Raw genomic sequence first — 23486 nt, 5'->3', positions numbered from 1 at the left:
CCACGTGACATTACTGCAACTTGAGATTACTGAGCTGATTGAATTTCCCTCTTTATATTCATGTAGTTTGGAAGCATGTAGTAGTGTTCATATTAATGTTAGAAGCTTTGTGAAGTATATTCCTAATGATGTGATATGCATACATGATAATATTGCTTTTAGTAGCAAGAAAAAATTTTATTTTATTTGGTAATCAGGACAACGTAACACTGAATGGGTTCAAGCATTAATTTCATGCAGTTTATATTGACGAAAAACACCACCACTTGTGCTACATAAGGCAATTCAAAGTTGTAACTCTGAAATTCATGAATATGGCCTCAGATTTTTTGTATTAACTTTTGTTATCAAACATCATCATCATCATTTTAAAAATTTTTACTGGAGCTTTTGTTTTTAAGGGGTCAGACATGAAATCGAGTTCCTCCACCCTTCTCTATCCTATCTGCATTCTATATGAATTATCATCAGGTGTGCGTCTATTCCCTTTCTTCATTATTTCTAGGCCCTTCCTACAGGTCTTCGTCCTGCTGTTTCCATGTACATTGCTTTTTTTTGCCAAGCAAATAGTATATCGTGACGATGAGAATCATTTCACTTCTAACTTCAGATGTGGTGCTTAAAGTATAAGGTTTTGCCGAGTCATTAAATTGGTAGTTGTCTTGTGGTAAATTTACTGGCGTTGCGGCAGGAGGTATTTCACCTTACAGTAAGTGCACAAAAACCAAATTGTTTACAGTAAGTGTCTTTTCCATTGGTATACATCTTTTTGTAGTATCCTCAGCAGCAATTATCTGATGGGTACTTATATGTGGCACTACTGAAACTGGACTTTTTATTGCAGTTGGGTCGTTACTGGAGTCGGGAAGAGCGTAAACGCCACTTGGAAAAAGAGCGCGAGCGGAGGCGGCGTCACGAGTTGCTCAGACGCCAGCATCAGCAACAAGTTCCACACACTGGGGAAGAACCTCCTCCAGCACTGAGGACTTGCACTCTGGAGAACGGTGTCCACCAAGCCCTCTGGAGGGATCACTCTATGAGAAGGAAGACTTCCACAGCAGAAAGTAGCCACAGAAAAAATTCATCTCTCTCTTCTCGAAAGAGAGACGATGAAGCCCATCACGGGATGAGGAATCCTGCTCATCCTGCCAACCCCCCTCTCCCCCATCAAGCAAACCAGCAGATAGCGAAAGGCCTCCTTTCAGTCACCACAGTCTGAAATGACTGATAGACTTGCTCTTAGCAGACCTCTGATAAAAGACTAAACACTATCTCATAGACGCGACTCCCACCATTGTCAGCCCACTGCCGCACAGTGATTACCACTGATCGTAGTCACTGTTGACATATGTGATTTAATCCGTTTGACGCTAGTACGACGTGGTTGCGAGTATCTGCTATCTGCTTTTGTAATTCTTCCATATCATGTCAGTAGCAAGTGTTTCACAATTAGTCTCAAGGTTTATGTTTGTATCGATGAACTACAGTGTATCGTTAAAAAATATTCAATATTTTTTTATTATGAAATCTTTAAGATTAATTTCACATGTCTTGATGCAGTTTCGGAGTTCGGTTTGCTTTTCGTTAATTATAAATACAAGAATGAGTGGTTATCAATTCTCTTTTTGAACTTATTTACCAAAGATGTAAATGTGATTGTATTATATATGTATATATTTATGTATATGTAGTATATGCGTGTACATATATATAATTACATAGATATGTACATATAAAGAAATTTGCAATAAGTATGATTTACCGTTAATCACATAAGTAGTGAATTAGCACAATTTTGGCATGTGTAATTTTCACATAAACATTAATGGAAGTGATAAAAATGCTTTCAGTTGCATGCGCAAGTGAAACATCACATATATCTTATTGCATATTTTTATAGCCAAGAAATATCTTCGTGCATTTATGCCAAATGAACAACATAACTCGATTGATTTCTGCACTGTCCCATGACCACAGGACAGTCGCTCTTTCCGTGATTAATCAGCTTTGCACCCGTGGTGTCTCGAGCGATGCAGGGCGACCATTGATATCTGTGGATCACGTTTACCGACAGCGATTGGATATTATTCTGTAGATGTTGTGCATACTTGTATAGACTGCTCATCAGACTCGTCCATTACTTTTATACACTTTTGTGAATGTCACAATCTCTCATCGTTGCTATGATAACTCTTAGTCAGCTGCCAGCCAAAATCAAAATTGAACATTTTTATGAGTGATATGATTTATTTCCTATAATTTTGTGGGCTTTAGAAATCCAGACTACATGTATGCAAGATTGAAACAAACTCGGATATGTCCACTTGTACAAATCCCAAAAAATACCCCTAGTCTTCTTCTTCTTCCTCTTTTTTCCTTTTTTTTTTATTTCATTCCTAATTTTAACAATTGTGTTCCCGTATTGATGTAAATTTGTGTATAGAGATATAAATGCTTTATATTGAATATGGCTATTCAAAATATGTTATGCTTTAAAATAAAAAAAATATGTATGGAATGATTTTTATTTTCATTGTAATGTTTCTGCCAAACCTTTTTCGATGTTTCATGCTCGTTCAAGAAAATGTGTGGTGAGGGGCTTTTTAGTGCTCTATTGGTGAATAATGAAATGATTGTGTGAAAATTCTGTAAGCAGTTCATTTCCGTCATTTCAAGAACGTTGTGTCACAATTTCCAGATCATAGGTCCTTCATACAATCATACAAAAATATCTAAAGTATATGTATATTGTTCTTTGTTTGAATGTTTTCATTATGCCCTAACAAGTGTTAAGCATTTTTCTTTCCTTTCAGTTTCAAGACCATAGTCTTAAAAAAGTGAAGAATTTGCAGAAAGATGATAAAGGTTCCATGTACAATAAGAAAATAATGGATTTATAAGATATGCAAATAAGGAACATTACTTTTCACTAGGGATCAGGATTTTCTTCAACTTTAGCAGGTAATGTTAAAAGCAATAAGTCTATAGTAGTGCGAGGTAGAAAATATACAAGGGATAGCAAAGTAATTTCCATCATATACTGTGTACCTGAATCCTGTCACTGTATTTTGTATTTTCTGTTTATGTTGTCATATATTCTTGGTTTTATTGTTGGTCTTGTCAATATTGACTCTTTGATGAAGCCAGTGGAATGAGCAGTGCCTTGCCTTTTTTTTTTTTTAGTTCAGACTTGACGGAAAAGTGAAAAACTGTAGTACCAGTAATTCAGTTTGAAGAATGAGTGCTAAAATCTCAAAGGAAATATTAATATTAAAGACTGGGTGGGAATTCAAAAGTTTGGCAGTATACAGACAAGTCCCTCAAGAAAAGAAAAAAGTTGTGCATATGGAAGTGAATTCAGGGAGAAAGATCACTGAGCAAATGGATTTTCAAATAAAAAATACAAATTTAGGATGTTGGTTGGAGTGAATGCAATCTTCCATTGATGTAGTGAGTTCTATATAATGGAGAGTGGTTGAATGTGAAGCACAGAAGAGAGGCTGAGCTAAATGATTCAAGAGGAGCAAATTTTTATGTAAATCAGAGACAGCTTTTAGATTAAGCAAAAATGAAACAGTAATACTAATTTCATAGTGCTTGTGAACTACCAAATGAAGGGAGTAAGTGTAAAGATTTACAGAATGAAGAGAATGAGTGTGAATTAGAGGATGTTAACATCCCAAAGGAACCAAGAGAGACAGCAATATCTGAAGAGGTTTGGAGAGTCCTCGGGAGGATGTAAAGAATATATGAAAATCTAAGAAATGATGAGAAGCACCCAAAGAGTAGGAAGAGTTTTAAATCAAGAGGAAATTCACCATATCAAAGAGAAATATAAAAGAATAAGATTGCTTAAGCATTCTGTGCAGTTTTTGGAAATGGTGCTGGAGGAAAGGCTAAAACAAAGTTAATGTTGGAAAGTTTCAACTGGCTGCATACCTGGAAAAACATCAGAGGCAGTGTTTATAACCAGCAACATTAACAAAAGTCCAAGTGAAAGAGAAGAGATTGTACAGTACCATACATCTGTGAATCCTTAGAAGCAGTTAGATAGGCCTTACAAAAGAAGAGTTTACCATAAAGTTTTGTTTATTCAGTAATGGCAGTAAACCCTAGTACAGTACTGTACAAGAGCTAGGCTGAAGGTGGTGTTAAGTACACCAAATTAATTTAAGATAATGTTTGTACCCATCAAGGATCTACACTGAGTTGTTTATTGTTTATCAGAATAACAGAGGAAGCTACAAATAAGTGCAGAAAAGCAGACCCTTGAAAGCTGCTATGTGCACCTAGTCTTACAGTAGATTCATGGCAAGTTGTAGGAAATATTGAATAGAACACAGAATATTGAAAATCAATGCAGTATAAGCAAACAAATTTTATTGTGACTGTTAGGGATCTAAAGGGGTAAATGCATTTGAGAAAGGGCCATGTGAATACTGCAGATGGCTACGGGTTGGCTTAGCTAATGTAGCAAATGATTTCTCAAGAGATACTCAAAATTGTAGACTAAAATGACATAAGGTCCCCTTGAGACTTAAAGGACTGTGAAGGTATTGACTGGTGAGTAAGTCAAAGTGCACCAATAGTGTGAATGAGATTGTGCAACTAATGGTAAGTAAGTTTATCCCATAAATAAACATAGCAAAAATGTTTTATGTATTTATAAGGCTTGTACCACTATGCAAGGTAGACATGGGTACCAGCAGTGAAAATGGAAATCGTGAAGTGTTGTGAATATAGAATTAGCACTAAGATTCATAACTGGAGTGTGCTGGTAAGAACCTCTTGGAAATGAGGAAGTTGTGGAGAGGTATGGTTTTCAAAGGTTATAAAATAGACCAAGAATTAAATGGAGATGATTTAAACATATGATGAGATTGTTTGAGGAGCATTTAGGCAAGAAATGTACAATACAGGAGCCAAGGAAGAGGATCTTTTCCTGACCAACCCCAAATAGAAAAGTCTGATGTATAATCTTAATGATGATTATTATGATGAAAAAACAAAAAAGCCTATAAAATGGCAGAAGAATGGAAAAGCACCAAGAATCGGTAGATTTACAAAAACCAAATACCTGTACTCTAAGTGTGAGGTGGTGATAGCGAGTTGGTGTTGATGATCAGGGAACGTTAGGTAAGTCTAGATGAAAAAAAAAGTCTTGAGGAATGAGAGATAGGAGTACAGTAGTCACCGCACTGTATAAAGAGAAAGGTGATAAAGGTGGGTATTGAACTACAGCAGCATAAAGTTACTCAGAATACCAGGGAAGTTATATGGTAGAATTTTTATTGACAATGTCAGGCTTAAAAACAGGACTGGTGACGGGCCAACTGAGTTAAGACAGGAATATGTGTGGATCAAGTATTTTTTATTAAACAGTTTTATGAATATTCAGAGAGTAAAAAGGCCGTATGATGGAAAGGGTAATATGCTGACACTGAGTAAAAGTTTCCATGACGAAAGCAAAGTAAATAGCAGCTTATAATGAGGGCATTTTTATGGGAATGTCTAACTTCATTCCGTAATGTTATTAACTAGCCCAGTATACCCAAACCTAGTGATTTTACCTGAGGCAACGTCGTCTTTTACCCACCAATACCTTTAATAATTACTTATAAAGATGAGGCCTAATCCAGTAGACATCGTGTGTTGCCTGGTTGCTACAAAATTATTATTTAAGATTTGTACTTATTTGTTAAATGCTGTTGTCAGCATTAATCGTTATGGGGAAAGGTATGAGATTAGCTTGTTCCTCTTACGTACGTGTTCGTAATAGTAAATAGTAATAACTATTAAGTTTTTCTCCCCCTCTCTTTCTCTATGCCCCAATAATATTATTACTGAAAAGCAGTGTGCTTAGTTAAAGAACATGTCGACAACCAGATCCGTGGGGAGATTTTGATTTTATCATAGTCATCCTAACCATTTTGTGGCTGTTGGTACAGAGAATGTTAAGAAGGGACACTTTACTATATTGTTGTTCCTTGTTAAGTTGATTTCGTAGTTTTTCTTATCATCTGTTAAATGGAGAGCATATAGCATACACAGCAGACTGTTTAAGCCGTGAAGTTCCACCATGATTTTTTTTTATTCAGTTACCAGTTGATTTTTATTTTTCGTTGTAAATGTTGTGGAAAATATTTGAATCGACACTGACACAGAAGACTCTAGGGAAGGGAATCACGGGCATGAAATTAGCTTAAGAGGGAAATTTACACAGTGCCGTTTTTCATAAGCTAGGCTTTATCTAGTTATATTTAATTGTTTTAAATTATCACATTTCATTTGTTTTTCTCTTCTCACTATTCTGTGGAAGCTTCCTCTGCAACTTAATAACTCTTACGGCTTGTTCCATATAAATGCTTTTCATCTTGCGTAATAATATTTTATTCTACTACTACGATTCTCTCTCTCTCTCTCTCTCTCTCTCTCTCTCTCTCTCTCTCTCTCTCTCTCTCTCTCTCTCTCTCTCTCTCTGGTAAAATAATTATTTAAAATTTGAAACTTCCAACACGAACCCATACATTTTTAAATGTTTTTATGACATGAACATTTTCATTCGAGCTGGAAATTAACTGCTACCTGGAACTCGAATTCCAGATATGTAGTCAACCATCGGATGAATTTTCAAGGATACTTTGCCGAATAACAAGTGTAATCCACTAGATTCTAGCAAAGAATGATTAATCAGAGTATGGATCCCTCGATTAGCCAACCGTAGTACCACTCTACAGTGGAATCAAGGCTACTTGTAGTTTATGCGCGTAATTGTTGCTTTAAATTATATTTTAAACAATATTAGCTAACATTTTACTTGGTAACTATATATCAGCTAACATTTTACTTGGTAACTTATGGTACAATCCATTTTTCACCATATAAATTTAGAATGTTGAGGAGAATGGTGCTTCTCACTTGAGCATAAAGTATATTCATTTCTGTTTTAGATTACCATTTAATAAGTTTTTCGTAGATTTGTGGGAAATATACGAAAATCGGCAAGCACTTTCTGAACATCTATCGACGTCGGTAACTAATTAGTTTTTATTCATTAAAATCAGGTTCTTTTAATGTCTTCGCGAAATCCAATCGTAACTACATCCTTAGGACAATTCTCAACCAGTGTCAAATTTGAGCTTTTTACTTTAATTCCTTTTCGAGTTTTAGGTGCAAAACAGAATTTATTACATTTTTATATATCGATGTTAGTTTAAAAAATCACAGGATTATAGATATTTTTTCTTTAAATCGTAAAGCAAGTTCTGAATTGCGTACAGTTTTTGTTTTGAGACGTAGGCCTACTCACGAGTAACCGTTCCAGTCGATGCCAAGCTCTTATCGGCACGAGGCCATAGGTCTCCCCACGTTATATATATATTTTTAAGGCTACTGAACTCATAATTTATCATTTAAGGTAATGAATTTACAGCTGAATTTTACGTGCTGCCGGAGAGCAAGAGCCCGTGCCAGCACAAGGTTAGCTTAATCCAGACAGATAGATACTGCTGATTTTACCTCATTCGCATATTTTTAATATTATGTATGGTCAGAGGGTACCACCATGGCCCAGATTTTATGTTTTTATTTCCCCGGTGGATAAAGAAATATGAGATATTTTAGCGTGCACGTAAACATCATCGTTGGAGTCAAAATATTGGACTATCACACAGAAATGGCCGAGAGTAAAACACACTTTTTAAAAGATTCATTTTTATTGAACAATTAAGTAAACTTAACGAAAATAAAACGTACTTACTACCTGTTCTGAAATGGTGTTTATACCTAACATATGAAAATAATCTGTGGAAAGACAAGATGACTATATTGTACATTTGGACATTGCGCATTATCTGTCATCAACTCAAGAAGGGAAGATTCAATTTATCAGTTGTGGAGGAAAGTGGGTAGAGTGTAATGTTGTATTAGACCTATACCATACCTGTCTTGAAGCATCTGGTGGGATTCATTCACGGTCAGTCATGTTTCATTAACGACACTGAAATCTAACTGACTTTATTTAGAGAGAACAAACACAAGGATGAACGCTACGATTCTGAATCTGCTCAAAACCGAAAATGCATCAAGGGAAACTTTGGGAGAAGTAATTATAACTGAAGTTTTGAGCGAGATGAAGATTAACGCTCAGGAAAAGTGCTTTGCCAGTTTTGCGGTTTTCGGTAAATTGGTTATTTGTATTTTTATATTTATATAATGTTATAGTTTGGTAATAAAGTTTAACGTTGCAGCTTCATTTGTGGTTACTTTCTTCGGTCAAAATTAGTTGCAGCTGTGACTCACATTTTCATACGATTATTCTGCTTTGCAAAAGATAAACACCAGAATGGGAATAGCTCTTTCTCCGTATCCCATTAAATGCTTGGTAACCGTTTTCAGCCTGGTTAACCAACTGGTGGGTGATAGGATGGGAGTAATCCACTGATTTAGCAAACATGAATCAAGAGCTGCACTGCTCAGCTATGGTACCGACTTGGCTGATCGCACCTTCTTCCAAAGGTTGGATGTTGGGTCGCCATATGTGTATGCTTGTAAATGGACCCTACTTATACTAAATAAAGACAATAATTTTAAGAATTGATTAACCTATCTTTGGTTACAATATCTTTAATTTTATCTAATGAATAAGTCATCTGAGTCTGCATTGCCTCTTCAGCTCACAGAGTAGACTAGATAAAGAACTTAGACGAGCACTGAACACCACTGGAACCCACGATCTGTTTTATGAGTTAATTTTGAAAAACTCGAAGAAGGGTGAAAGTTGCTCCGCTCTTGGGGGAGGGGAAGAGGATCTTACGGTTGTGGGTCGCACTGTAGATGATGGAGTATTTGCATAGTATGCTCCCCTGTTGTAATAATCTTGCGTTGTGGTTCTGACTGGGGACTGGGTGGTGGCAGATGTTGGAATCCGAGTGCTCTGGGTTGCCGTAGTTGGAAATGTACTGCTCCTTGTTGTTGTGGATGTCAGTCTGTTTATTGGTAGATTGAAGCCTGCAGCCGACGTTTGGCCCCTGGGTGTCGTAGTCAGCTTCTTGAATTCAAAGAAATTAAACCCATTGTTAAATAAATCATTTTGCGAAGGATTTCGTCCAGAGTTCCTATTGCCATTTGAAGACTGTGTCTTGCCATTGTTCCTGTGTGTTGGTGGAGGAAGATAGCCCAAACCAGGTGGGTTGAAGGATTGATTAGGCCCACTGTTGGAGCTCTGTCCTCCACCAGTGTTTTGAGATGGCTTTGGAAACAGAAACGGTGTCCCTCCCCTAGGCGTTGTTGATCTGCTAGGCAGAGGTGTTCCTGGCGTGTTCACACTAACTGGTCTGAGAGTGGATGGGGTACCTATATAATATCCTGTGGCAGGTCTTGGGGATGCGGTGGTAGGGAATGGTCGTGTGGTCATAGGTATTGTCCGTGTTGGAGTTGTACTTTGACGTATGGTTGTAGGTGGCCTGTACATAGTAGTAGTTCTAGGTGTGGTAGGTGTTGGGCGTCTGGTAGTATATATTGGGCCTGTGGTTGTAGGTATTGTCCGTGTTGGAGTTGTACTTTGACGTATGGTTGTAGGTGGCCTGTACGTAGTAGTAGTTCTAGGTGTGGTAGGTGTTGGGCGTCTGGTAGTATATATTGGGCCTGTGGTTGTAGGTATTGTCCGTGTTGGAGTTGTACTTTGACGTATGGTTGTAGGTGGCCTGTACGTAGTAGTAGTTCTAGGTGTGGTAGGTGTTGGGCGTCTGGTAGTATATACTGGGCCTGTGGTTGTAGGTATTGTCCGTGTGCTAGCTGTACTTTGACGTATAGTTGTAGGTGGCCTGTATGTAGTGGTTCTTCCAGATGTGGTAAATACTGGGTATCTGGTAGTAGATATTGGGCCTGTGGTTGTAGGTACTGTCCGTGTGCTAGCTGTACTTTGACGTATGGTTGTAGGTGGCCTGTACGTAGTGGTTCTTCCAGATGTGGTAAATACTGGGTATCTGGTAGTAGATATTGGGCCTGTGGTTGTAGGTATTGTCCGTGTGCTAGCTGTACTTTGACGTGTAGTTGCAGGTGGTCCGTTTGTAGTGGTTCTCCTAGATGTGGTTGCTCCTGGTCTAGTGGTTGTGAAGTGCAAGTTATTGCTAGATGATGGATTGTTGTCAATTGTTCCCGATGATCCCTGGCTGCCCTTGGCTTCTGGTCCGAATAAGAAATTGTCAAACATAGCATTTCCCGCGATGCTGGTGAAAGAAATCATAGGCCTGTATCCAGCAGCGTCTGCGACGTAGCGAACGGTCATGAGCTGACGGTTTGGCAGCAACACGTAATACCGCCCTTCCTCTCTGGTTCCATCGCCGTTCGCTTCGTGTCCGTAGAAGTTCCCGTACATTGGCTGCTTCACCTCGTAGCTGAAGTTGAATCTCATTGGTCCCTGAATGGGAAAAGAATAAAAGAGGTAGATGGATGTTGTAAGTTGAGCACCTAAAGTATACGAGCCTTTAAAATTAACTTCCATTAAGAAAATCTGACTCGAAAATGTAGATTAGCTAGTTCATTTAGCAGCCATATGGAGGTGTTTCTAGCAGATTGCCTTAAGTTTTAATAAAAAAAAGTAGTTTTTACGATGCTCGTACAAGATATTGTATATGCTAGAAAATTATTGATGCAACAGAAATCAGGCATAATATCAGCCATTGGAAATAATACTTTTGTTCCAAAATGTATCCATGGCCTCGTCTCAATATCTGTATTTCATCAAAAAGTAAATAATCTTTCACTACGGGGAAACTGGATTGCGAAAATTTAACAGTGATTGGAACATTAAAGTTTGTATCTGCCAAGCAGTTTTTCAACCAATGGAAATAAAAACAAAAACCAAGCTGGTGCCCGGGATGTGGGTACATTACAGTGAATTCAAATCCGCCAGATATGTCGCAAGATGGTACTGTTGGCCAATGACGGAAAAATGTTAAATCTAAGGGAAAAGATGAGTTATTATGAACTGGGGTTTCTTCATGGGGCTAACTTACTCTTCACTGTTCAGCTTATTTGAACAAATCTGAGGGAGAATCACTTAACTAGAGAGATGCTTTGGTGAAGTCTGGAGCCTTGCATGCTGTCTGAAAGGTCCTTTGATTGTTGTTGTTGTTATTGTTAATGTTGTTGTCTTTTGTTTGCATTTGATGAAGTCGCTGACATGTTCCTCAGCTGTCGTTTTATCAGTCAAAATAAATGTTACTGCAGTCGTTGTGTTTGCTTGTAGATTTTTTTATACGAGTCCGGTAGGAATTATACGTATTCAAAGTATTTTAAGTAGATGTTTAGGAAGCCCTTGAGTGCTAAATTCTCATTTTTCTCTGGAAGGAAATTCATTAAGCTGGTAAACAAATCTCTGAGTAGATGTTTTGCGTCCGTGCTTTCGTACATACTGGAGGAGGTGCTTGTTTTTTGTCTGTTAAATATTACCATTGCTATAGTGGTTCTCACTTTCGTCTTCTAATTTTCCTTATGAAATTTGATGCCTGTAGCTCTGTTTCAAGAATATTATTTGTCCCCATCCTTGACTTCTTGAATATTCTTTCGAAAGGCAAGCATTTTAATGGCTACTCCCTCCTCTTCCCTTTGAATGTTAAGGAAAAGACAGAAATTTCATTCTTCATTTGGTTCCAGCTGATACCTAGTGGCTGAATATTTCTGTAGAAATGCAATAAGTTTCTTAAATGATATCTGATATGCTGTGTATTTTACCTGTTTACGGTATAACTAGCATATCAAATACCACCGAAGAACTCTCATTTTCTTCCACAAAAATTATAAAACTCGAAGACGTGGTCGGTCTCATTAACCTGCAAATTGGCCACAGATGTCTGTCAGCCCATAGTTTGGTTGCATCACGCACCACTCTGCGAAGTTATTGCAACCCCTTCTCGATTCATTCATTGTCAAAGTGGTCCCGCCGCTAAGGGGGCAGTTTGTATCAGTCGCCGGGGCTTTTAAGAAAGACCCCCAAGGCTTAAGACTTCTTCCGGCATATGGTCTCGTCGTCTTGTGGCTCAGGAAGAAGATTTAAGTCAGTCGTAGAATCTGTGAACTCACATTATTCATGTTGGCCGGCTGTTGTCCATTTTGCAAGCCTGACTGGCCGTTGATGTTGTTAATGTTGTTGAAGTTCCCGTTGTTCTGGTTGAAATTATTCTGGTTATTTCCGGTGTTTTGGTTGTTAAAATTGTTCCCGATGTTATTAAAGTTGTTATTGTTAAAGTTATTCGGGTTGAAAGGATTCCCACTGTTCTGGTTGTTGAAATTGTTCCCATTGGTATTTTGGGTACCCTGGGTGTTCCCACTATTGCCGTTGACGTTGAGGCTGTTCCCAGGAGTCAGGTAATTGTACCCATTCCTTGACTGCTGTTGAGCCGTGGACACAGCGCACAAACAAATCTGAAAAAAAAAATTTAATGTTTGTAAATATTTAAAGACATTAAAATATAGTGGTGTAAATGATTTAATTGCAGATGTCCTATGTTGTCCTGAGGTAAATCCGATGTTGTAATTGCATTGCTCCTCGTTTAATTATAGAGTTTTTGTCATTATATTGTCATTATATGTGGAAACTTCTTAAGTAACTGGAGGGCAAAACTCTTAACTTGAATTGACGTGCATTTGAATATATCTAAACAGCATTATTCGCTGAATTATAAACAGTAAATCTGAGATATTTTTCGGCAATTAAGGGCGGCCCGTAATACCAGCATATGGAGTAATTATCAGCTTTTGTTAAGTTAAATATACCTTAGTTTAACCAGACCACTGAGCTGATTAACAGCTCTCCTAGGGCTGGCCCGAAGGATTAGATTTATTTCACGTGGCTAAGAACCAGTTGGTTACCTAGCAACGGGACTTACAGCTGATTGTGGAATCCGGACCACATTATAAAGAGAAGTGAATTTCCATCGCCAGAAATAAATTCCTCTTATTCTTCACTGGCCGGTCGGAGAATCGAACGCGGGCTCAGCAGAGTGTTAGCCGAGAATGATACCAACCCTGCCAATGAGGAACTACCAGCTTTTGTTGGTCTTATATTTTGTTAGATACAAATCTTTATCGAGCATTACATATTAATAGCAAATATTTATTTTTGGCGTCGATGACTTTTTCTGTGCGATGCCAGTTGGTTGCAAACCAATCACTCAATTAAAAATTGCGTAACTTAAGCATTGAATCCCAAAAACTGAAGCTTTCGAGCCCTTGTCCCTTTACTTCTAGGTTGTGGAATTCTCCTCTTGCTTCCGCGTTCCTTCAAGTAGATTTTAGGCCTAAATATTATTCTTCAGTTCCTTCATTTGTTTTTTTCCTCGGTTCTGGTCTATTGAAGGGCGTTTTATTGCCTGAAATAATCGCCTATGTTGCTATACGTCAAACCTACATTCGAAACCAAATATTCCGGTTTATTATTACTAAAATAATTGATAAGTTACTGTAATTCTCCTTCAAAATTACAAAGCAGTTTTATCTTACCCAGTCACTTCGTAACTGGAAAGTCTTGTCGCTGAGTGCGTCCTCTTCCAAATTGCCAAATGCAATTACAAGTTAATTATTCTCTTGCAACTGTGTCCAAGGTTTCCGTTCTTTAAGGTGGTAATTGTATTTTGTTCTTCCGCCTGGTTTCTTGATATTACGAGTGAGTTTATTTATTTTTTTTACATAGTGGTCTGGTTTACCTGCAGTTGTCACCACAGAGATCATTTGCCTTACTAGAATGTTATTTTGTCCCATTCAACGAAGTGTGGTTAACCCACAGAGCAGGATTACGTTGGAACTTCCATGAATATTGATGTTTTCACACGCACGCGCATACGGAGTTGTGAATGCAATGGGTATTTGCATATTTGCTGCTTCTGGGAGAGAGAGAGAGAGAGAGAGAGAGAGAGAGAGAGAGAGAGAGAGAGAGAGAGAGAGAGAGAGAACCTGCCTTGATTAAGTGCTATTTACTTTTATTTCTTGATGGTTAGGAAAGTAAGAATCACCAGGATTATGGATACATTCTGGAGACTGATAGAAATGAACCCACAGCTATTTTCAGCACATGATTAAAATTTCTAGCCAAAGAAAAATTGGTTATTAATCCAAACGTATAAGTAGTTACTTAATTTTTCCTATTTTTTTATATTTTTGAACAAAAAAGTGACCTCTACCCTTGCGTTCTCACATAAGCATACATAGGCCTAAAGGAAACGGGACCAAATCGCTCCCGTCCTCTTGGTACAGTTTGAAATGTGACAACTACTTAAAAAATATGTTTGGTATCAGTCATTAAGGGCTCTCTCTCTCTCTCTCTCTCTCTCTCTCTCTCTCTCTCTCTCTCTCTCTCTCTCTCTTTCGTTCCGATAGGCTAGATTTGTTTTAGATAAACAGGCCAGTATCTCATTGTCTCCTTTTCATTTTGAACAGAATCACGATCAAGTATGAACGAATCTAGATTTACATTCACAAGATCTAATTAGTTCTGTATTTCTACTTGTATCTATAGGATAAAGTTGCATTTTTATTTGCATTCGTAAGACACAGTAAGTCATGTATTTATATGATGGTTCCTGTTGCCGTCCCTTCCAGCATAAGGTGTTACAAGCAGTCGGGAGGTTTTGGCTTTCTGAAAACGATTTGTGGTCAATTCCTGCAAGCTGTGTGGTTTGGTGCCGTTTGCATTCACAGAATGCTTTGACTTTGATCTGGATTGGCTGGTGAACCAGTCGTTTCCTGGTGTACTACATAAAACTTCAATGAAATGTTCTGTATGGTGTATGATAAAAAAAATTCTTCAGTAACATCTTTGATTTCCTGGTGTAGTGCACAAACCTCAAAGAAATATTATGTAACATCTTTGATGACTACATTCATGTAATTACAAAAAAAGGCGAATATTTAGATACGTTTGATAAACCGCTAGGCGTCCGGCCAACGAAGTTCAACTTTTGTTCTGGCCAGTATTTGGATGTATGGCCACCAAGAAGTGTCAGGTTTCGTTGGCATATGAGGTCCTTGATCACCCAAGAGGTGGGGCGTAGGGTGAGCAGCCTCATCCCAAAAATATTTGCTGAGAGCAGAAGGGGTGGGACTATCTGAGGTCATCCAGATAAAACGGGTGTCTTTTTTTCAGGCGTTCGATTAGTCACTCATATATCGACATTTATACATTGTAATAGCAGTATGTCGTTGCCACTAGCCACAATTACTGAAGAAATGCTTATTTATATTCTTAACAGTTTAATCGTAGATTTTAAGAAGTTTTAGCCTATTGTCTATTGAAGACTTAAGACCATAGCAGTTGCAATCTTCGCTTAGCATTCTTTTCCTAAATTTTTCGTTCTGTTTATGCAAACGCGCGTTTGCATCATAAGTTCCATTCTTAACCGAATCATTAAGTAAAAGAGGAACCGCTCGTTTCCACGTTAGAAGAATCGGTGGAGATCTATGCTATGGTCACTTCACAGGACGAATGAAATCGCCTAACAATGAGAAAACATTCCCTTCTCTCTCATATTTTCCCTCTGGTCTTGTGACATTTCCGTATGAATTCAGTGGACTAATTAGTTCCAACCGCGTAACGTCACTCGAGGCACTGTGAAATATTAGGAACGTCTTTGTTTACTTGAGTCTGGCGGGAAAGTTGACAGGCTTGGGTTTGAAAGTGCGAGTGTGGACGTCTCGAGGGAAGAAAGAAACCCTTGTGAACTGTCTGACATGTTCTGGTTAATTCCTGCTTGATATGAGAGGCGTCGAAAGCAGTCAGGAAGTGGTTTGGCCATCTTGAAAAATCACAAGCCCTTCTTGTTCAGTTTTGTTGATGAATGACAGAGGCTAGACTCTGTGTTTCAACACTAGTTTGAATGAACAGACAGACAACGACGTAAATTATCAAAGTTTCAGGAAAATCAGTCAAGTATCGCCTCTTCAAAAGGTGGTCACCAGATTTCCTGCTCGGCTCCGGATTACTAAGGATAAGAATAGTTTTTGGTTAAAGCAACATTTATTAAAAAAATAATTTAGGAAATAGAGCCTTAGATTTTGGTAACTGTCTACATGAACAAGACACACAAAAAAGCGGATCAAAACTCGACAATTAAAGACAAAACCAAAGAATAATTAAACGGAATGTTAATGCTATAGAATACAGGTTATATATATATATATATATATATATATATATATATATATATATATATATATATATATATATATATATATATATATATATATATATATATATATATGACTGTGAAATATTTTCTGTTAAAACAGAATTCCATCAAATATAAGGAGCCCATAAAAACGCCAAAATGTGGAAAATAAAGGCTATATTTCAGAGACCAAACTGTCTCTCTCCTGAGGAGAGAGACAGTTTGGTCTCTGAAATATAGCCTTTACTTTCCTACTTTATGTTTTTTATGGGTTCCTTTATTTGATATTCATATATATATATATATATATATATATATATATATATATATATATATATATATATATATATATATATATATATATATATATATATATATATATACTAGGTTGATCATTTTGACTGTATTGCATTAACTGTGTACTGAGTGCCAAGTCTAAGATCTAAAACGAAGTTCGAATGGAATTCTATTTCGTTCACTCTTAGAAATAGAAAATTTTAATACAGTTAACAGTACTTGGCTTTTTTGAGAGGAAGGTGTATGGAATTGACTCTCTAGATCTTGCTGAAGATCCAATCTGTTCCCACAGTCATCACAAGGATTAGTGAACTTATCCAAAAGTTATTTATTTTCAAAATGTGTTGAGCCATTTTTTCTGATATGACTTATTTTATAGTTTTTACTTGTATTGCCAGCTTTAGGTCGTTAATCAATTTCAATGATTCCTCTTCTGAATTGTGTGGCAGAAAGCATGTGGTACAGAGTACTCAACTTTGTTTATACGATATAGGATTAGCTTTCGGTTCTGTTTTTAGAAAAATTATTTTTCTCAGATAAATAATACTGGTAATAAATTTTGGGTAATGATCGCTGCGGTACTTAAGTGCATTTCAAGTACTTTATTTTTGACTGGAAACTAAAAAAAAATAAAATGAGGATATGCACACTTTCGTGTTTCATAATGTCAGATACCGTCACCTGAGACTAATCTCAGTCTCGGCTTTTTGTTTTGCGGTGTGTGAAGGTGTCATTAATGTTTTCGAGTAATCTCCGAGATCATGGGAACAGGAAGTGTCAAAGATAAACTTTCTCGTTTTTTTTTTCCCCCCTTCTCCCTCACGATACCTGACCTGCTGTCAGTTGGGAAGGCATAACTTAAAAGCCAAAAGCTGCTGGGTGTGGATAAATCTTTCGTGAATCGGGATTCAAGCTCCAATTTTAACTCTTCTATCATTTGGCTTCTTTTCATTTTTAATCTTTGGAATTAATTTTTAGTGACGATGTTGTTCATACTTCAAATTTTGTTATATTGTGACTTGTTACTTTAACACGTTTGTTTGGCTTTGACATTGTTAAGCAGGAGTCAAGCGAAATGTTTAAAATAACTTTCCGTTTTTTAAGGGAATTAGGGTGATTCTTCACCGAGGCCGGGACTCCAAGAGAAGGTGAAAGGGAAGGACTGTAGCAGTCAGGGTTTCCATTTTACTATTGCTTGGTGGTTCAGCATCGCATAATAGATTTAAAGTCTTCGAGAAATAATGGTAGGGCCATGATATACTGAAGACAGAGATCGAAATTTACGTAGAAAGGAGAACTGAGGGACTTGATCCCGTAAGACGGGTTCTAATTTCGTTTGAAGCAGCCATCGTTGCCATCTTATTAAATTGCTAAAGATAATAAAGCCAGCGTAATGATGCCCACCCCTGTTCCTTCCACAGAAAGCGGAAATGGGTACTTTTAGACAGTCGTAAAGGTAGGACCACTGAAAACAGCAGAATGCGAACATAATGCCGCCATTACTGTTGACATGGACGATGTACCTTAGAATGTGTGATGTGAAAGTTCCGGAGCTTTCGGCACTGCTCATTTTCCGTTCTTTTCAGCGGCCGGGTTTAACGTGTTAGCCATCTGTAACCCTCGTAGTTTTAAAGAACCCTTCCGGGTAAATTTTATTTGGTCACATATATATATGGGAGTGAGGCAGCCTTGTTTGGTGTCATTTGATGACGTCACCATGAGACGTCATTAATGAACGTTACTTTAGACTCAATTGATATTTCAAAATGTGCCGCTTGACCTCATTTGACATTTTTAAGGACAAATGTATCCGAATCTTATCTATTTTCAAATGTTATTTGCAGATACTTAAGGTGATTTCAATAGTTTAGTAGAAACGAATCACAGTCATGGTGATTTCAATAGTTTAGTAGGAACGAATCAAAGTTTTGTTTGATCCAATTTTGAAAACGAGTTTTTCCTCATGACGCAAAACTTCGAGCGAATAATTTGAAAAGATAAATTTCAACAATTCTCGGAAATTTTCAACACTTAATTTTTTCCTAAAAGTACATAGTTTGCGAGATTTCTGCTGCCAATAAAAACTTCCCCTATGGAAGAAGGTAATCGGCAAGTTAGCATCAATATGCAAAGGCAAAACCTCAGAACACTTAACCCGGCGCCGGGTTAGGAGTTTTATGTTATAGAAAGCCAGCCAGTGAAAGTAGCGAACATTATTTTTTTTTCGGTATTTACGGCGACGCATCTTGGAGAGAGATTAAAAAAAAAGTAATTCTGAACGCACGATGCACGTGTGTATGTACATTAGTATTCTGTATATAACACGAACTTCCTCTCTCTCTCTCTCTCTCTCTCTCTCTCTCTCTCTCTCTCTCTCTCTCTCTCTCTCTCTCTCTGGATAGTTTGCACGCACGTTGTATCTGGAAGGTGTGTTGAAATAACACGAAAGCACTTCAACTGTTATTTAATTCATGCGGTCTTTTGATACGCACACACATCAACCACATACAAACACACACACACACACACACACACACACACACACATATATATATATATACGTGTTTGAGTGCTGAAAGTAATTGAAAAAGAAGTACAGTGGACTTCCTTATTCATATGGCAAATGGACAATCATTATACTTTGGTTTATGTACAAGTGGCTAAAGCTATAGGGATACCTTTTAAAAGGCCTTTTGCGAGTAACTTTATATCGTAACAAAGTTATTAGTATCTTGGTAATTCACTTGCGTGGATAGACAGATGATATTAAATAAAAAATATAATTATATTTTCTTTCAGTATGGAAACTATGCAACATCAAGTTTTATGTTAAAATAGTTGTTAAAATACAAGAGTTGAACAGTTTAACATCTAGATATAAAATAAATAGCATCTTTTCAAAAATGAATTATATAAAACAATCATGTACACCTGTCTGTCATTTTTTTAACATTGTTTATAAGAGCGATTAAATACATTTAATCTTACCTAGAAGTTTTTAGGTATATTTTATATCACTAAAACTAAGAGTTCTGCAGAACGGTAGATATACATCGTTAGAGACATTTTCGCATGTACAAATTATTAGTTTCTTGCTTTTCTCACGCCACAGTTGTCTGTATAAGGACGGACTTTTCTAAAATTAAATTGTACTCATTTAACTCATGAGTGACACGTGTTAGAACATTCTCTCTCTCTCTCTCTCTCTCTCTCTCTCTCTCTCTCTCTCTCTCTCTCTCTCTCTCTCTCTCTCTCTCTCTCTCTCTCTCTAAATTATATTTATATTTATATTTATATGTGTGTGTGTGTGTATGTATAAATATATTTCAGTTTTCACATTCTGATGACTACAACTTTGAAGTCATTTTGTATGTAAGCCTCTCCCTGCCTTTTCTAGCAGCTAAAACCTAAAGTTCTAATAAAGAATATTCTGGCAGTAAAGAATAAAGCTATTCGAAAGTATCACGTATGCCAAAAGCAAAAGTGAGCCAACCGCTGGTTATGACGACCAACCACAAAATTGACTCCAGCCACAAAAGCATCGTTATTTTACCTGTTATTGTACCTCCGACAGCGTAATTATTTGGAGTTGATTCAGTAACTTTGCGAGATTGTTTACACGTGTAATTGTCTGCTCATAAGATATGTCGAAGAGTTTTGGATGAAATAATTTACTAGATTTTGAGATGGATCCACCTTTAATTTTTTTTTTTTTATTTATTCAATTTTGCGTCAACGAAGCTACGCGCTCTCAATCCTGCTGAGCGAATTCGATTAGAATATCTCAAAATTATAAATAAACGAAGAAATAATATTATGAAAGGAACCTAAACCATATAATTGCATAAATGTATTTTAATATGACCTTAGCACAACTAGTTTTGTTAAGAAAATTATTTTATTTACCTTTAAAGTTCCATGAAACTGTATCTACGGACATCTTGAAGCGAGTCAACTTGCCCACGTCAGGCACGAAATAAGAGTTTTATTTTGAAAGTTTACAGAGTTGAAATTTCAGTGTCGTCCAGGCTTGATTTGATATTAAACTCTTAATTATCGACTAATACTCCAAAAATAGTTTATTACAAACGTTCCGTTAAAAAAAAATACACTATTATTCACGTGTTGTCTTGCTTACTATGATGGAACTCAGCCTTTCCCGTATGAAAGTCTTATTGCAGGGAAGTCCGACCGTCAGGGAACATTTCGATGTCATCTTGGCTAAATGTGACTACAGGAACGTTAAGATGAGGTCCTGGATGACTGATTTGTAGAGATAAAATCGATGTTAGACTGACCCGGAACTTGGCATTCTGACGTGGGAAAGGTTTTATGATATCATTATGTCCTGTGTGGAGAAGGTACTGATGCATTTCATTTTGAAATACGATTTAATTTAAATTTTATGATTTTGCATATGCTCAAAATTTTCCTATGTAAATAACCGGTTAATGACACGCTTACAGCGGTTAATGAAAGCAATTAGTGCTAATTAATGGATCTTTGTGAATATACTGTAGTGGCAAAACTTGGAAATACTAGGAAAGCAGAGTAAATGGATGCACATTCCTCAGAACCTGCCCATCTTGAGAGAGACTGCATTACTGTTGTCAATGGTGAAAGCAAGAAATTGAAAAAGCCAAGAATATCTCAGTCACAGCTAACCCATTGCCATAATTTGGGGAAATTGGTCTCGGGAAGCTGTGGAAATACAGCTTTTAACCCCCTAGACTTTGAGATTCTGACCTTTTATCTCACTGCATAAAATCTTGGGTTCATTTACCGATTCCTTTGTTGCTTCACTTCGTTGGCAGCGGATCACGGTACTACCTGAAATATCATTGTCTCGAAGTAAAGGTAGAGTAGATAAAACTTACGCGGTACAGTTTCATCAAGATTTTGAGTTTAGTATATAATTGGTTTAGTTGCGTAGATGCGGTACCAATTCATGATCTTCCTTAGTAACGTCTGTCAGGAAACATCCACAGCAGTCACTTATGTGTCATCCATCTGATACGTAAACCCGCGTGACTCACTGAGCTATCAAGGCTAAGCGTCCAAAATACTTGAATGGCTGGCTACGTATAATGCAGCGAACGGATCGAGTCAACACAAGAATGGCTCCAGATAGTTTCAAGTTGTTTGGGCCAGGGTGCAATTCGAACGTAGACTTTGAGCCCTTTAAATTTGCCGCTCCAAGATTACACAAGAAGCTCCCACTTGGTATCTGGAGGACTGAAAATACCAAGTCTTTCAAGAAAAAAAATTAAAGGACTTTAATTTTTTTTTAGTGCTATGACAGTGCGGATTTGACAATTAACATGGAGTGCACAAAAAATAAACAAGTAAAAAAATGCGCCGAAGCAATCGAGTTTTCTGTACAGCCGCTACAGCGTATAACCAAGGCTACCGAAAGTAGTTCTATCTTTCTGTGGTCTCGGTACAATGCTGTATGAGCCGCGGCCTATGGAACTTTAACCACGACCCGGTGGTGGCCTGTCCTGGATATCATTGCCAGACGCACCTTTATGGCTGACTTTAACCTTGAATAAAATAAAAACTACTGAGGCTAGAGGGCTGCAATTTGGTACGTTTGATGATTGGAGGGTGGATGCTCAACATACCAATTTGCAGCCCTCTAGCCTCAGTAGTTTTTAAGATATGAGAGGGTGGACAGAAAAAGTGCGGGCAAACAGACAATAGTTTTCTTTTACAGAAAACTAAAAGGAATAAACAACAAACAATAACAGTAAACGTAACTTGGGTTCTACATATGGAGATGCAACGAACTTGGAGACTCGGTATGATAATATTGGTTTGTTTTGACCACGAGCTAATGACTAAATTATGACGAATGAGTGTCATGTATGGTTTAGCCTATTCCCAGCCACCGATGGGGAAATCGAGAAATGGCTGATTCTTTCCTTCAGACTGGAAGGTTGCTGCATTTTCCCTTGGCAATTATTATTTTCTTTAGAACTAGATTTTCTACTGTTCAAATGACTGTGTTTGATTATCGATCTTATTATCGATTGAAGCAAGCCAAAAGTGCCAACGCTGTTTATTAGCAAATCCAGGAAAATGTTAGTGACGAGCAAATTAATAAAACGGAAGACATATCCATAAACAAACATAAGATATAAAATAACTTCATCAATGACTTGGTTTTGAATATTATTCAACATATATTACGATACTCACCTAGGATTAGACACCGATGCATTAATGCTAAGAAGTCTGGGTAAAACCTTCATAAACTACGAAGGCACCTTATCTGGTATTCTATGTTCTCATCATCATTCTAAATTAATTTCCCGTCGTGTATCCGGATTCAGTAGCATTCCTTCGCACCCTTTATGCGGATTTCGAGTCTCAGAAGTATGTCCGTTTTTCGTTATTGGAAGTACATCCTACATTTGTCTTTGGAATTACGTAAGAAATTAGTTAATCAACAATACGTCCTATTTGTTGTTTTTGAGTACGTCTATAGCATTCGTTGTCCAGAAGAACTTCCTACACTTCTCAAAAATATGTCCTGTATCATGTATACTTCCTGTGTTTGTTGTTTACGAATACAAGTAGTCATATTCAGCACAACTTCCTGTATTAGGCTGTTCAAAAGTATTTTGTCTATTTTTTTTTTTTTACTGAGAAGCACCCCTCATCGTCACATGGTTCGAGTCACTGGTGAAAGACTATAATTTAAAAAATCTATAAACTGGAAATTTGTTATTGAATATGGAATAACTTACTTTCTTATGTTGAGCAACCGAATGTGTTTCCATTTCAAATACCTTGTTTAGTGTATGTTGGAGAAGACTTCATTATACATTTTTTTTTCTCAAAATCCATTGAGAATTCCCTCCAGTAAACTTGGGTATTAAAAAAAAAAAGACTGCATTTCTTAGTAGGAAGATAAAAAGGATGGTGAAATACGTGAAGCTTTATTGTTAAATTTAATGCACATGCTATTCATTACTGTGCACTAACTCGCTTTATCTAGAACAGTTTGTATTGCACAAGGCT

General features: G+C 37.1%; 2 protein-coding genes across 3 annotated transcripts in view; one reads left to right on the top strand and one right to left on the bottom strand.

Moving 5' to 3' along the window:
* The window catches only part of Slip1 (SLo interacting protein 1), a 99763-nt gene extending 97250 nt beyond the window's left edge, over positions 1 to 2513 (top strand). For both annotated transcript variants that reach the window (XM_067083085.1, XM_067083086.1), the window contains one exon: positions 845 to 2513. In XM_067083085.1, coding sequence (XP_066939186.1) covers positions 845 to 1219 — 375 coding nt within the window. In that variant the 3' untranslated portion in view covers positions 1220 to 2513. The remainder of the gene's footprint in view (positions 1 to 844) is intronic.
* Positions 2514 to 8740: 6227 nt separating this feature from the next.
* Positions 8741 to 23245, bottom strand: LOC136826015 (mucin-2-like). Its single transcript, XM_067082874.1, has 3 exons — positions 23213 to 23245; positions 12085 to 12426; positions 8741 to 10420 (listed from the first exon to the last, which is right to left on the bottom strand). The coding sequence occupies exons 1-3, from the start codon at positions 23243 to 23245 to the stop codon at positions 8741 to 8743; spliced, it is 2055 nt and encodes a 684-aa protein (XP_066938975.1).
* Positions 23246 to 23486: the final 241 nt, after the last annotated feature.

Source organism: Macrobrachium rosenbergii, chromosome 40, assembly GCF_040412425.1.
Source record: "Macrobrachium rosenbergii isolate ZJJX-2024 chromosome 40, ASM4041242v1, whole genome shotgun sequence".
In the NCBI taxonomy this organism is placed as follows: Eukaryota; Metazoa; Arthropoda; class Malacostraca; order Decapoda; family Palaemonidae; genus Macrobrachium; species Macrobrachium rosenbergii.
Note: the sequence above shows the minus strand (reverse complement) of the source record. Positions and strands in the feature narration are given on the sequence as shown.